The sequence below is a fragment of the Dermacentor andersoni genome, chromosome 2 (assembly GCF_023375885.2).
Source record: "Dermacentor andersoni chromosome 2, qqDerAnde1_hic_scaffold, whole genome shotgun sequence".
NCBI classification, from domain to species: Eukaryota; Metazoa; Arthropoda; class Arachnida; order Ixodida; family Ixodidae; genus Dermacentor; species Dermacentor andersoni.
The window spans coordinates 83,276,135-83,291,908 of record NC_092815.1 but is presented as its reverse complement, the minus strand read 5'-3'; the positions used below and the strand labels follow the sequence as shown (position 1 = coordinate 83,291,908).

The following is a 15,774-nucleotide window of genomic DNA, read 5'->3' as shown; positions in this document are numbered from 1 at the left end:
CAAACTGAGGCCGATCGCTATCAGCAAGAGCAGATTGCATGCCACTTCAGTTCAAGAACGCAAATGCCACCCGGTAAGAAATGCATTCCACAAAAGTATGGATGACACTCGGTCTTTTCACTCAGTGGCTCAGAGCGTGGGATGTAGAATGGGAGATATCTGTGCTGTCGAACTCGCCTTCTTGTAGACCAGGGGTTTCTGTGAATGGCATCTTAGTGTTCCGAGAGTGGCCTAAACAAACATATGCACTTCTTGGAAAGACCAATGTGGCAGCAATGCAGAGGATTCATCACAGTGCAATTCGCTGGTGCACAGTTTGTGCTGAACGTGTTTCGTTCTTGCTCACGAGCTCACAAGAGCGGAAATATAATTGAATGTTCTGCTAGCTGAAAGCTGCTTTCGAATCTTACTGCATCTGTAGGGTTGATTTGTTGCCAACATACGACAACTGGCCATTTGAAAGGCGGCCAGGCACGTTCACACGCGATTCGCAGTAGTACAACATACAAGTGCACTTATGGCTACATGGTGCATATCCATGCAGGCTGGTTTGCTTCTGCACTGTGTTAATGTACATGTTATCCTGAATAAAAATGTATAACAAGCACTTTGACGTGTGCAAGGCTTCTAGGATTAGCTTTTATATAGCATACCAGCAAAGTTTTGTGCATTTGACACAGCCTTGTAGAAACAAATCATTAAATGCCCACTTTTCACAATCTCGGGAAACTGTCCAAGATATATGGAGCTTTCCGATAAGTTTCAGGTAGGCATATTTTATATATTGAGCTATCGATTCACTGAAATATGTCACAATACCCTTCGAGTTTGATATATCTGGGATAGACTTATCAAGGTTCGACTGTATTACACTTTGTGTGTGCATTAATTGGCTGTCAGTGGAGGTGAATGTGAAGAAATCTACAGAACATCTGCCACAAATGTTATTTTTGTGTTGTATAGTTGCCTCGACAGGATACCCATCATTCTAGTAAGGCATCCAAATAAATGTCCACATTGCACAGAAGTGAAATTACTCATGAAACTGATCAATCAAGAATAGTGTATCAATTCAAATCTAAGTCTGATTCGATCCTAAGCTGTTGCCTGAAAAATGGATGGAAGAAAAGGAAGGAAGCAATGGAATAAGAAAAGGAAGTGTTCTTGTATTTAATAGGTTAAGAAGAACAGCAGTAGCATGAATATTTTAAATCAATACGACCAATTATTTAACTATTGTAACTACTAAGAATTACTTTCTACACTACAATCACTTTTCTCTTCGTCTTCTTTGTCCACATTGCTTAATTCTTTGCAGTTCTTTACTTCTCTCCCCACGTCATCTTTGCGAGGGAAAGAAATTAAGTACTTAGCACATGGAAGTGCTCATGCTGTTGTTACAAATGGTATCTTATGGCTTATCACGGCTACTGTAGTGGCTAATACTAGTTACATTGCAATCTTTCATTCCCCTAGGCACTAAACAGCTGTAGCAGTCATTCCATGGCTGTACTCTATCCTTGAACCTAAGCTGACCTACAAGGTTCATCCTGTTTATCTTGAAGAAAGTGTCAGGCTTAGACTTTAATAAGTACAGTACAGCCCCTAGACAATCTCCACTACATTTATGCCAATGACAAGTCAAAATGAAAGAACACTAGTCAGTGACAACCTAATCATGCAGAGGCAAATAAATTGCTGCCCAACTAAAAGAGGATTTTTTAGGATGCCCCAGCCAATCACGCTTACTCATTTCAGACGTGAATGTTCAATACTGGCATCTTTAAGAGATTATGTTTTGGAACACAAAGGTGGTTTTGTGGGCAGAGCTGGAATTGAAGCGTTAGGCTGGCACCAAGTATAGATGACTTCATACGAGTGAATGCTGGACAAGCAACCCCACCTGGCCTTGGGCAGGCAGGTGGAATAATGAGACGGGGGCAGGGTCTCTGGGAAGTTGCTCACGACGGTTAGCCAGTGAGGCAGAGTGGCCATGCCAGCGTAGGTGAACAACGTTGACACTGCCGTGGCATTCCCTTCCTGTGCAAATGACAGGGCAGCCTCAAGGGGTGGCTGGCATCGAAAGCTCTCGAAGAAGTCGGCGTCGAACTTCTCAGGAGACAGAGACAGTCCTTCCTGGATCTGTCATACAAGAGAGATATGATATCTCATGAACAAGCAGAAAAGACAACCAACTAGCTGCCCTGTCTTTATACATGCTGCACTGTAATAGTTTCCTTTTGCCATTCCTGGTTCATCGTTGATCTGAAATGTTTTAAGTTATACTACTTACAGCGAATAGCTGTTAAGGGTTTATTACAGCTTTTGAGTTCTTCACATGTGCGTGGACACTATCACAACCATTGGAATCAGCCCATCACACTGTATGCTGTTGTGAAAAGAATGGGAAGAGGTGCATGCTGACAGTGTAATTAGTTACCAACTTTATCATATCTTAACTTAAAAGCGTTGAAAAAAAATTAATAATTTTAACAAAGGAACACAGGTCAATGATGGCGATTTTGTGGTATAAAATCCTTGAACATTGTGCCTATAGCTTTGCACATGACTGTATGTGACTGGGTACGTTTGTACAGGATTGAGCAGTGAAACAGCTATTTGTTGTGTGTGACTATGTAAGCCTCATTTTGAATAAACACACTTTCTTGTGCGCAACATTAAAAATGGGATGGAATGCAAAAACAGGGCACAACACACACACAGCCACAGCACATGAGCAGATCTAGGATTTTCTTTCTCAGTGGAAATGGAAAGTTGATGTCGAATGATAGCGTGAATGGTGGCTTCAGTTTCTGCTCGGCCTCTTGCAAAAATGTGACCATTCATGTTTTTGGAATGTGGAAACTGAAAAAAGCTCATAAGCTTAGCGATCTAAGTGTGCAGGCTCAAGGTGAGCAGGCTGCTAGATAATCGGCACGCTAGACAGCAAAATGCACCCTACTATAGCAGGATGTCTACTTTGCCTGCAAAGTAGTATGTGGACTTTCTTGCAGTTTCCATGTTCTAAATACTTATGTAGGCTGATGCGCATTACGACATACAGCACATGAACATCAGCACTCTGTTCTCAGCTCTGTTGTTCTCTCTGTTTAAGTTCAACAACAACTGCAAGAAAAAATTACATCGAATTACAATCTGCAATAACTCCATAGCTAGTTTATGAGCATTGTGTAGTCCCAAATGCACATTTGGTAGCTTGAGTGAAGTCACTATTACAAAAGCAGGCAAACATGGACACGCAACAATGCATGCTAGTTGCTATTGACATGTTTGTGTTTTATGTCATTTATACCGATAGTACACAGTACATTATTGTACTGCTGTTGCATGATTGAATGAACATACCTCATACATGGCCAGCCTGTCTAGGTACACAAGGAGTTTCAAGCGGCATTCGCAGAGCCACCGCTGATCTAGAGAGAGACTGCAGGTGAAGAAAAATAAAATTTTATTACAAAGGTGAGGGGGTTACAACAGGTTATGTACTCCCCTGAGCACAACTTAAGTTTTATAGTTTGCAATTCTGCCTTTTGTACCCATATTTTTTATGTGCTATGTTGCCTCTTCTGCTCGGGACATGTGGCCTGCAGTATGACGAAAAAAAAAAAAAAAGTGTACGGAACAGGAATCTTGCGATAAATTTTTCTCCTCTGCCTATGAATGTGACGTGTAATTGAGGACTGCAGACCAAACTTGGCATTGCAACATTTACAGTGACCCTGTCAATATCAGTTTGTGCATCTGAATTACAAATAAGTTCAGTTTCTTTGGCAGGCCTGTTGTCTGTATACTTTTGCTCCCAGGTGCAGATGGGCAACTACAACCCCATGCTCCTTCCAAGCTCTCCAGCATGTGCAATCTTATGCACAATGAAAGACAGCTGGCATGTTCCACCAAGCAAGCAAAAAAGATACACAAACTGCATATTAGAAGTAGTGTAGGGAATTATACTAAGCCATAGTAGGCTTTGCACAAGACAATGTTTGAATGACTGAGCCAGGAAACAGCAAAACAACATTAAAAAAATAGATATGCCAGTAATTAGCAGTTCACCATATAAAGATTGCACTTGCACACCTCTTTTTGATAAGATAAAGTTCCCGATTGAAAGGCAATAACTAAGCAAGAATGTGAAATTACAGAGGCATATTTCAACAATGAAGTTGGTGATAGGGGTGTAAGTTCCCCATCATTCATCCTTCTGAAAAATAAAAATCTCATTCCCGGATACTAATTGCAAATGACATCTTTGTATTTGCATTGTATGCATGCTCGCTTTTCATTTTTTAATGTGTGAAAATGCTACATAAAACAAGTGCTGGTTTTCATGAACAAAATTCATTTGGTAGCCAGCACTCTATCTGTCTTCTACTCCTTTTTTTCGCTAACATTTTGCACTGTTTAAAGTATAATGACTCCAATTTTTGTTAGCCAGGAGCTTGCATATGTAAACAGTTACCTGCACTAAAGCAAACCAGAACGCCTGACATAAGGTTGTGGTTGCAGCTAATATATTCATTGTGTCACTGTTCAACTGTGCTTGAATGCCGTGGCAAATTAAAGTCCCTTTGCAAATGAAAGGCCACATCCTGACTGCTTGTCCGTAGATTTCGTCATCACATGACAGGTCACGATGACAGGTCATCAATATGACCTGTCATGTACCCATTACACCAATGCTCTATGGGCAATTGTAGTGCAATGAATAAAGAATCTGACAACTACTCACAGATAGAGGTAATCCTGTCTCACAGTCAGCACTTGTATAAAAAGTTGTATTTGGATGGAAGCTAAAAAAAAAAATGCCTCTCCATCCCAAAATTACATATGCTTAGACAGACGGGCCTGCTTATTTGCTTGATAAAATTTGTAATGCAAAGCAAGATAATGAAGACAAGAAAATTGCGATACTCACTTGGCAAAGTCCACCTTCGCGAGCCACTCCTTTCTCCACTCCTGCTTGGCCACTTTCTGCTTCTCTGAAAGCTGATGCTCGGTGAGGTCCTTGTCCTCATATTCATTGTTGTAGACAGGAGGCTCACTTAGTATGAACCTGCAATACAAGAAAAGAAACAGTAGTCTTGAATAGAAATCATTGCAACTAGTGTGATAACATGACCGGCTCACTCAGGTTCACTGCAGGACGAAGGCCTCCCCTAGATATACCCAACTTCCTGCATCAGTCAAGCCCATCCCCTGTGAGTGTGAATTCCCTAGGTTTATCGCTTTGCTTAGCCCTCTGCTACACTTGACTCATTTCTCTTTCCTTCGACCCTATCCTGTTACTCTTAGGGACTGCATGCTGGTTATCTGTCTTACACTATCTTTGTGACAAGTGAATGAGTCGTGCCTAAGAAGCCTGAAACAACACTCTATTTTGCCGGCATTTATGAAAAGATGACATAATACATGATTTGTTGCTTGTTCCAGGAAATTATGTCTCATACCATCGTCCCAGAGCTGGGAGCTATCCCTGCAACCTAATAAAGTAAAAAAAGTAAGGTACAAGGTTTTTGTGTCAGTACCCCTTTAAATTTAGGCTACTGCAGTACAGAAATTTGGGCTCTATGAAAGACATGCAATGCAGAAAGATTGCAGGCGAAGATTGCAGATGGCAGGTGAAGCACAGTTGAATTGGCTCATGATCCCATGTATAATGATCTATCAGCCAGTCATAAGCACTAGATTTGAGTAAAAACTTAAGTTGCACTACAGTAAGTGCAGATATAACGAAGTCTACTGATGTAACTGCGTGGTGCAATTATTTCAGTTGCTATAAGTGGTTTTGATTGTAACTACTGTGGGGATGCGCGACTCTCACGTGTCTCCTGATATGTTGTTTTCCCCGCATGTATCACGTCTCCTGTAATCCGGCTTCTTCGCCTAGCTTAGAGCCGGCGACGGTCGGTCTGAATGCAGCGCATTACTAGAGATGGCCACCTAACAGCGGGGTTAGTCGGGCACAACAGGGAGTAGGCTCTTCCTCTGGCTCGGGGGTCAGCAAGCGGTGCGGATGTTCCACTCGTGCGCTGATCCATGCTACTGTGAGATCGTCTAGTGAAGCCTCGTTCAAATGCGCCACCGTTCGCATGACTGTACGCACGAATAAACGGTGGTGTCCAGCATAGGGCGAACATATTCGCTCGCTATCTACTCGTGTTGAGTAGGACTTCCTCAATTTGTTGTGCGCATATTGGCATGTTTTGTGGACAGCAACTTGGCTAGCAGGCATTGGTGTATGAAAGGTGCAATAAATGCCCTTGTGATTGTTTGCACTACTGTGTTGTTGTTCCTTTGTCCCAAGAGCACAGGTCAGACCCCAATACTACAAAACTCATTGAATTGAAAGTCATCATCATAATCAACTTCAACAATAACATAATCATTAACATAATGGCAACATCAATGATATCATTGTCATCAATGACAGCCACAATAATGGCACAAACAAGATCATGACAACATAAATTATAAGACCATCGCTGCCATCATTAACGTTGACAACAATTACATCAACAAAATTTTAATTTTTACAGCCCATTTGGTATTTTACAGCTACAACTAGCCCTATTTCGCTTACTATTGAAGCGAGTACTTTTCAACAGTGTGGATCCAATGCATACCTTCCACCATCTGTGCCCTGCCCACAAGCAACAAGGGCCTCCACATCCGTGCCCTGGAGCCCAAACTCCAGCAGCCGGCGAGCTGCCTCCAGGCTTTCGGGAACCCTTTCCAGACACTCATGCAGCACCCAGGTGCACTTATTGATCTTGCTCTGTAAGCACAGAAGGCAAAGGAATAAGTGAGTCAGAAACCACGAGTAAAGCACTATAAGAAAACAAAAACATAAATGTGGATGAAACCACATCAATGACAGTGTTATGCCTAAATGCTTATAAGAGGGGCAGAAAGTATAGACATTGGTCTAAGAGAGAGACGGAGAGGCTTTCTTGGTCATAAAGGAGGAAAGGCTGGCTACAAGAGTGTGTGTCTCTGGCCTGCTAATCTGCATTGGGTCAAGAGAGAGACTGCAAAAGTGAAATGAGAGGTAACGGCCCTAGTACCATGGGACCTCCTTGCACTTTCCATTTCTTGTCAATTTTTGCATAAATTTGTTGGCAAGAAATTCAATTGAATAACATAATGAGCTGCATGCACATCAATGAGTACACTGTGTGCATACACTACATGCACACTAAATGTAGTTTGAGCATGTGCATGTGTTTGCTTGCACAAGCAAGTTGCCCACAGACTGATGCCACATGGTCAAAGTGTCTGTACATGAGCACAAGCCTACCTCAGACATCACAGAATTGAGCTCACAATAAGTAAACCCCGACACATTCTAGAAAACAGCAGCAAAAGAGGATTATGTTAAGAGTACATAATGGGTAAATAATGGGGCAATGAGAAAGAAAGAACTTATCAGAAAGAGAGAACCTACGCAAAACACCATACAGCTGGATAGCTACATAAAAATTTATATATAATTGAAAGCAAATGTTCTTGACTTATAGCTTAGTGGAGGAGAGATAATTGGGGGCAGCGAGTATATAAGAATGGGGCTAGATACAATAAAGAACTATGGCAAATCTAAGCTAGCAACTAAGCAATGGCCTACATGCATTAGCCACTTGCATCATCTGGTAGACTGCATATGCATATCTTATCACATGAGTTTTATTTAAAATATATAGGCAGTGGAAATACTAATGAATGGCTAAAGATTGCGGGGATGTCCCGTGTCGGAACCCTGGCTAGCCATATTGGGCCACACCTGCATAAGTCTTCTCCTTCTTCCTCGTGTTGTTGCTGCCACTCTCTTATACTCCAGCTCAAAATCAATTTGCAGTGCAGTGAAAGCCAAGGGGTGCATGAGCCACTCAGACGAGCCACTGCGCACATTGTGACAGTCTGTGCCATATCAAACCGCCCCTGTGCCACTTTCTCTGAGGAGAAGGAAGTAGGCGACAAGAAGCAGACGACATAGCAAGCAAGTGGTACCCCTGACCGTCATCAGCAGCATTTATCACGAAGGACATGCACAAATAATTAATGTATATGCAATGTCATTAGCCAATGCTCTAACCTTGGTAATGCTGGTGGATGTGAGTTTTCATGAAAAAAAATTCAGATTTCAAGCACTGTGGGTATCGGTGTAGGCAGAGCTTTTGTATTCGCTCTCAGAGTGGATCTATGCTGAAGCAGTGAACCGCTCTGTACACGGTTCGACCATGCACCGTGAACAGTTCACTATATTAGGCCCCTCGTATGCCGCAAAGAAGATTTGCCTTAACAAATGTATTCAAGGCACATTTTCAAGGCGTACTATTGCAGCATAAGTGACGGAACCACAGAGTAAGACAGGAGACGTGACTCCGTTTAAGAGTATTTAAAAGGCACGCATCATAATAAAATACAGGCTGGTGGTTCACAGCATGTTACTTCCATGCCGACACTTGAACATGGGAGATGAGTGAGTCTGCTGAGCACTTCATAGTTTCACTTTTGTGCTTGGTTTTATCGGTTAAATGCTTGTAGAAAAAAAAATTTTTTTTTTTCCCTGTGTGTAGAGTTTTCACTTTGCTTGATGCTTGAGTGAGATGCCACAGGTCCAAATGTGCAGCAGATGACAGAATATGCTAGTGCCGTACCGCTGGCACCATGCCTGATTTTCTTCTAGACAACAGAAGCCAAAGCAAAAGCGCCGTGAAAACCGCAGCACAACGGCAACCCAGTACTCCATGTTACAACAAAGAAGTCTGCGAAATAACTTGTTTCCTAAGCTAACCGTGAGTTACTATTTAACTGAACTATTCTTCGTGAAGGATTTCACAGCTAATTCTGAAAATATGTCACCATGGATATTGCATTATAAACTTGGTAGGCAAGGTTTATGACGAACTACAGTGAAGGTGGGTGCCATGTCACTGACACTTTTGCAAGAAAAGGCACCAACTGCAAGCACTTATTTAGAATGTCAGAAACTATACAAACTGTCAAGGTGTTTATTGATAGGGTACGCAAGGAGTGAGAGGTCAAACTCGGTGTGGCAGTCAGAACCCTGCAAGCAGTCGGAACCAGCACCTCTTCATCATTGTATATATGCTGGAGATGCACCTGGCTAACCGGCGGTTCTTCATTGTTACAAAACATCCATGTAGTGCTTGAAATCACTAAACCTATGCAATAAACCGACATCGAAGTACAGAACTACATTCTTTTGTGTACTAACCTGTGCATGAGGAGCACATGTCGGTGGCTTAGCATGCCTTATAGCTTTCACTGCACTGCAAGTTGATTTTGAGCCCAAGTATAAAAGGGATTGTTCGCTGATGGGTAGTTGTCAGATGACTAGTTCCCACACTGCTCGCCCCTCTTCAATGAGGTCACTGGTCTTCTACAGAACACTGCTACAATACCACACATCACAGGCTTGCCTCCTTGCTTCCTGGTACACATGACTGAACACAGGAGAGTGTGCCCCCATGTCAGGCAGAGGATCTTGTGAATGCCTGCGAGCTCTCAACTTGCCCAGCTTTCTAGATGACTTGGCATACCTCTTGATCACTGGACGTGTCCAAGCAGGCTCATCCAGCAATAACACAGCACTGGTATTGTTTGTGGTGCAGTGGCGCTTCACAAATTGCAGAGAGTGTGCTGTTGAACCTTGTCTTCAGAGCAAACTTTGCCTTTGAAATATTGGTTTAGTACCAATGCATGGACACTTCATAATGAACAATTCATCCGGAATTCGGTTCCACGTCTGTGTGACCCATGGTGGTGTTCATCTGGGACACGGTGCCCATTCACAGTGACCACCAAGCACGTCGGTTCAGCAGTAGCACATAGTTCTACAATTTTTTCTTGCTGTCTTTCGTATTGAAGAAGCCTACCTTCCCCATGTTTTGCTGGTTGAATACACTCCAGCAGCTATTTGAAAAAGGCGCTGCCGCCACTGCCGTGTTCGTTGAGCACATGCCTCCAGCTGAGGTCCAGGTACCATGGCTGCTGAGGCTGTGATAAGTAAGCACCTGCAACGTAGCCGGGGACCCACTTTGGGCGCCAGTGTAGGGAAGTTTCAGGTCCAAATCCCAGCTAGCCGTTTCGTGCCTTACCTGCACTAGTCTTGTCCATCTACTTCCTTGTGATGTTGCTGACACTCTCCTAGAAGAGATCACTTGCTGATGGATAGTCCCCCAGATGAATAGTTCCCACAAGATTAACTACTTAACTGCACTAGCAAGTGAAAGTTTATGCTGTGCAGCAGTTATGAACACAGTAGCAGTACTATAATATAGAGCAACAGGAGAGCTAAAGAGCAATTATATTTGTTTTCAAGCAAACTGTTTTTGAAAGCTGATACTGTATTACTTTTTGGCTATGGATAATAACACTATGTTCCAAGACACCTACCAAGTAATCCTGGATAGCTGCTACAGATGCTGACGACTTGCGCCACTGACGCTGGTAGACGAGGTCACTGTCCAATCCATAAGTTCGAGCCAAATCCAGAGCTTCTCCATATTCTTCTGCATCTATCTGCAGGTAGTTCAAGTGATTCATTCATGTTTTTGGCACAATTAATTGCAACACTTTCAGATTTACCCAACAGAAACAACTTAACATCTATTCATATGGACATCGAAACACATCATGAGCTAATTATATTTCCAACTGACACAGCACTTAAGCATTTACATACAGATACATTGCTTTGAATGATGATGATGATGATGATGATGATGATGATGATGCTGATGATGATGATGATGATGATGAGGAGGAGGAGGAGGAGGAGGAGGAGGAGGAGGAGGAGGAGGAGGAGGAGGAGGAGGAGGAGGAGAAGGAGGAGATAGAAAGGCATCTAAATTTCAAAGCTACACAGAATACCCACATACACTTCAAACAAAAATTTTATTTTCATGTGCTGATAAAGTAAAAATAAAAGAAAATAATCTTATAAGAGTGTTTTAACCATGGCAGCTGAATCTGACTGAACCTCGCAATATGAGAAAATGTAACAACGGCGACACAGAAAAAAAATAAAGAATGATAAAGACGAAGAATGAAAAGAAGAAATTAAGAGGCAGACATTACAAAGGCACAAAAATTTAAATACTATTTGTACCTCTACCACATGCAGACCATTTTTTTGACATGATGCAAAAGCTCATATACTTAAAGCCTAGCTAAAATTAAGTCAAGGAGAAGCCAAGATTACTACATAAACTATTACTTTATTATAACCATTGTTCGCACTCCTGGCCAGCATTGCCTACCTAAGGTGGGGTGAGTTACCAGCAGTGTCACATGCTGCCAGATTTCAGTCTAATTGGTGCGAAATGATTAGTAAACCTTCATTCTGAACTAAAACGGTTTGTTATGTCCATTAACAGCAAATTTTTTCCTTCATTGGGATGAGAGCTTAAACGCACCAGTTTCTATGTAAATTTGAAGAATTATGATTACTTCGTTAAATCCATTAGTTCGTTATAACAATGGTTGACTTTAGCCAGAGGGAAAAAGTTGCACAAGTGAGCTAGACATTGAGGAAATGGTTGCTATTTACTTTTGCTGCGAAGAGTTCTTCCGGTGTAGTTGACTTCACATAGAGCAGCCGATAGAGCTTAGTGATAATTCTGGGGAAAAAGAAAATATCAGAAAGGAGAGTCAGGTACATGAATGTAATATCAGAGAGGCTTTGAAATTGAGAAGCACAATCTGTTATATTTGACAAGCCTGATGCAACTCCGTCATTGTGATCTGCCCATTGGCCCTTTTCCTTCCTCCAAAGAAAGACCCCAAGTACAAGGTGGAGCGTTTCTGCTATGGAAAATGAAAAATAACTTCCATATTCTATGTTTTTGGTGTGATGTATGGATCAGTGTATTTTGGAAGCACTTATGTGTCATCCTTAGTCACAAATTACAGCCTACAGTTGGCTCAAATTCTGCACCTGCCAATTTTCATGGCACAACAAAGTAGAGTTCCCCAACCCTCCGGCAAACTGCAAGCAGCAGCATGAAGCCAACAGACAATGAAGACAGGAAATACATTGGGGAAATTAACAGGGCTTTCTTAAATTGCAAAAAAAAAAGAAGAAGGGCAATTGAAGCCATTACTAAGCAGCCATTACTTACAGGGATGCTTGTCTTTTGCGGGCTTTAGCTAATCACGCTACCCCTAATATTCAAGCAAATCAAATATATTAGAAAATTCAAAATATCCAATTCTCAAATCAAATATGAATCAAGCAGCAAGAACTACAGTCGACTCTCATTCTAATGAACCATGATAATCCGATAAAAAATGTCTGTTTTATCCGAAGTCCATAATATCCGAAATACCTCACTTCCGAAACTTTGGTCGCGATGTGTAACAACATTATTGCGAAGAGTGAGTGACGAGCGTCCAAAGTAAAACAAACAAAACAAGTCGCAGTTTCACCCGAGAGGCTAAGTATCATTTGTGATAGCACATTGGTAGACAGCTATGTGAAGTAAGAACAGTAGTTTTATAGGCCATATAAAATTGTAAACATTGGCTTACTAACTAAATTAACAAGCGCAGTGTGACATGCGCACATGTATACATGAACATATCTCGCTCGATGACCGTGGAAAGTTGCTGTCAAAACGCTGGAGTGAGAAAGCGCGGTAGCAACAGCAAGTGAATTGACTTTTGCGCTGACTCTCGCTTCAATGTGAACTAAACGTCGAAATCACAGCCCATACGAAGCTACCATCACTGGGCGCACTTTGTCCACATCGCAGATCACTTTCAAGATATGGCACCCAGGTGGCTGCACCGTAAACAACAGCCGCCGGAGTAGAACCCCTCTTCTTCGCCTCCCACCCATGACTCGAGCGCGAAAGAAGACAGCGTGCTTCCGCCCCACCTTCCTCCCTCTTGCGTGCGATATTGAGCCATGATCGTCGGCTGCCCCTCACAAGTCGGTTGTCAGCCCGTGTCGACATGGCAAAAGTCAGTTTTGTACGCCCGATTTTGACAAAAATTGCCACTAATTTCGTCTGCTGTAGCCAATAGTCCATTGCAGCATGATCCATTAAAAGCGAGCTTCATTGCATTAATAAAATAGGTAGAGAAAACTAAGGCTGAAATATGGTCCGTTATATCTGAAAATGTTCTTTGCGGGTCCGTTGGAATGAGCATAGACTGTATATGATTCATATTGTTATGGAGCAACCAAGAGTGGCACCAAAGACCAAGTTTAACTAAGAGTGATGCCAAAGACGAATTTTATCCTCAACAAAAGAAGATAATTTGATGGGGCAAGCTGGCTTTGGTTTTCATCAGCCATCTTGTTTTATGTATCCTTGCCTTGTACATGCTTCTACTTTAATAACTTGTACACACACCTTTACCTGCGATCTTTTCATTCCTTCCACGACGTGACAATATTTCAATGCCTCGAAAATTTGTGCACTTCGAACCACTAGTTTCTTTCTTACTGCGTCCAGTTTTCTTTCTTATTAAATAAAACAGTTTTCACGTTATCAGCACGCAAAACAAAAATAATGAAAACTTGGGGCTGTACTGCATGCGAGCAACTTAAAACGAGAAATAGCAGTAACAGCAGCAGCGACAGTTTGAGTGGTCATTGTTGGTGTAAGTAGCAACAGTTGGAAGTAAACAGTTGGAGTGGTCATAGTTCGTGGAAGTGGCAATAGTCGGAAGTATACAGTTGGAGTGGTCATAGTGAAAGTGGCAACACTTGGAAGTAGTATTAGTAGCAGTTCAGTATTAGTACCAGTACAGAAGCGGAAGCAACAGCAACAGCAGTAGTAGTAGCAGCAGTAGTAGTAGCAGTACATAGTAGTAGTAGTGCAATCAAACCTTGTTATAAAGAAGTTGCATCTGACACGAAAATATGTTCTTTATATTCAATATCAATTAAAAGTACATATTCATTACATGCCAATATCGACGAGAAATATCTTAGATTTATTTTGTTATGTCCAACAATATGTTATATCCATGTTCATTATAGCGCGGTTTGACTGTAGTAGTAGTAGTAGTAGTAGTAGTAGTAGTAGTAGTAGTAGTAGTAGTAGTAGTAGTAGTAGTAGTAGTACAGTCGAACCCACTTATAACAATATTCAGGTGCCACAAAAATTCCATTGTTATACCGATAATTGTTATAACTGGCTTGCATGAAAAAATCAAAATAAGGGGATGACAGAGCTGTTGTGAGAAAACTATAACGGCGAGGAAGCCAGTGCCCCCCCCCCTGTTACGTTTCGCCTACGACGCGCGGTATAGCCGGCGCGGATGCAACGGACGCCGGGGCTTCCTTCAAAACGGCGGACATTTTGGCCCGTTCGGAGCTGCCGCAAAGCCTCCCCGCCAAGCGCGTCCAGGCGTGTTTCAGTGCCACGTGTCTTCGTGTGTGCGTGTGTGTGTGTGTGCCCACGCTTGTCAAAGCGCGGCAGCCGGGGAGAGGAGCTCCCCAAGTGTGAAGCGAGGAGGTCTGATCGGCGCCTGCTCGGCGGCTGAGTCACTACACTCGTCTCAACATGTCTCTCAGCTCGTCCGTGCTCCGCCGTCACGTGGTCTCATCCCGTGACCTTCCTCCTTGCCCTCAGCTGCGAGACTATAAGAGCAGCTGCCCCCGGACGCCAAGAGAGAGGCTCCGATTTCATCCGTTGAGTTACGTGCTCTCCCGTCTCTCCACTTCGGTCGACCTGACCGCGCGCTCTTTTGCGATGTTAGAATAAACAAGTTGTTCTGTTACCAGTTGACTCATGCTTTGCCGGGACCTTCGGATGCTTCCAGTGCCCCAGGCCGCCAGGCCAACGCTACCCTTGGGGCTTGCGACCCATTTGCAATAACGGGCGTCAGCACTGAGGTTCCAACAACTCGTGCCAGCGGTGCGATTCTTACAGCTGGTTGCGAGCGGTGAGATCGCGACAACGGAGGCCAGCAGCGAAGATATGCGGTTGACTGTATGCTGAGCAGCACAACGACCATCCGGGAGCAGTGCAACGAGCCCTGTGTGATGACTGGTTGCCTGCAGCGGAACGACTGCGCTGAATTCTTGGCTGCGAGGTTTGGTGAGTGCGGGACTTTCTTCTTCTGAGTTTTGCCAGGCTTTTGTTAGTGTCAGAAACAGAGCTGGTAATTGTGGTTGTCGTTGCTGCCGGGTTAGTTTGCGGCAAGACAATAGTAGGCAGTAGAGAAAGCAGCATTCAGAGCAGCCATGGATTTGAAGTCGTTGCGCAAACCGATATTGCTGGAGCTTGCAAGAGAGTTGGGTCTGGATGTCTCAGACAAACTCAGAAAACCAGAACTGCTAAGGGCTATTCTTGAATTAGAAGCTGAGGATGACGAGCTGTCGGAATGCCTTGAGACCATTGAGGAGAGGGAGACGGCAAAAAGACAGGAGCGTGAACGAAAAGAACAGAAAGAAAAAGAAGAGCGTGAACGTAAAGAACAGATAGAACGAGAGCAACAAGAGAAAAAAGAAGAGCGCGACCGTCAACACGCTTTGGAAATGAAGCGTCTCGAGATTGAGATGGAACGCGCTCGTAATGGAAGTCAGGCACACGGTGCAGGAGAACGAGTATTGTTCAAAATGACTGACCTGATGCGGCCGTTTAAGCTTGGAGAGGACATTGGTTTGTTCCTGGTTAACTTTGAGCGAACGTGCGAGAAGCAGGGGTTCTCTCGGGAAACGTGGCCACAGCGCTTGCTCACTTTGTTACCCGGCGAGGCGGCCGACGTAGTCGC

The 15,774-nt window shown here is 43.2% G+C and overlaps 1 protein-coding gene across 2 annotated transcripts in view; it reads right to left on the bottom strand.

The window, feature by feature from the left end:
• The window catches only part of LOC126541732 (NBAS subunit of NRZ tethering complex-like), a 118,570-nt gene that overhangs the window by 73,742 nt on the left and 29,054 nt on the right, over positions 1 to 15,774 (bottom strand). For both annotated transcript variants that reach the window (XR_008614816.1, XM_055076888.1), the window contains exons 15-20: positions 11,594 to 11,663; positions 10,438 to 10,563; positions 6,645 to 6,796; positions 4,937 to 5,074; positions 3,367 to 3,445; positions 1,904 to 2,142 (exon numbers count right to left, since the gene is read on the bottom strand). Coding sequence is in view for 1 of the 2 variants with exons in the window: in XM_055076888.1 (XP_054932863.1) it covers positions 1,904 to 2,142; positions 3,367 to 3,445; positions 4,937 to 5,074; positions 6,645 to 6,796; positions 10,438 to 10,563; positions 11,594 to 11,663 (804 nt within the window). In the remaining variant the exon portion in view is untranslated. The remainder of the gene's footprint in view (positions 1 to 1,903; positions 2,143 to 3,366; positions 3,446 to 4,936; positions 5,075 to 6,644; positions 6,797 to 10,437; positions 10,564 to 11,593; positions 11,664 to 15,774) is intronic.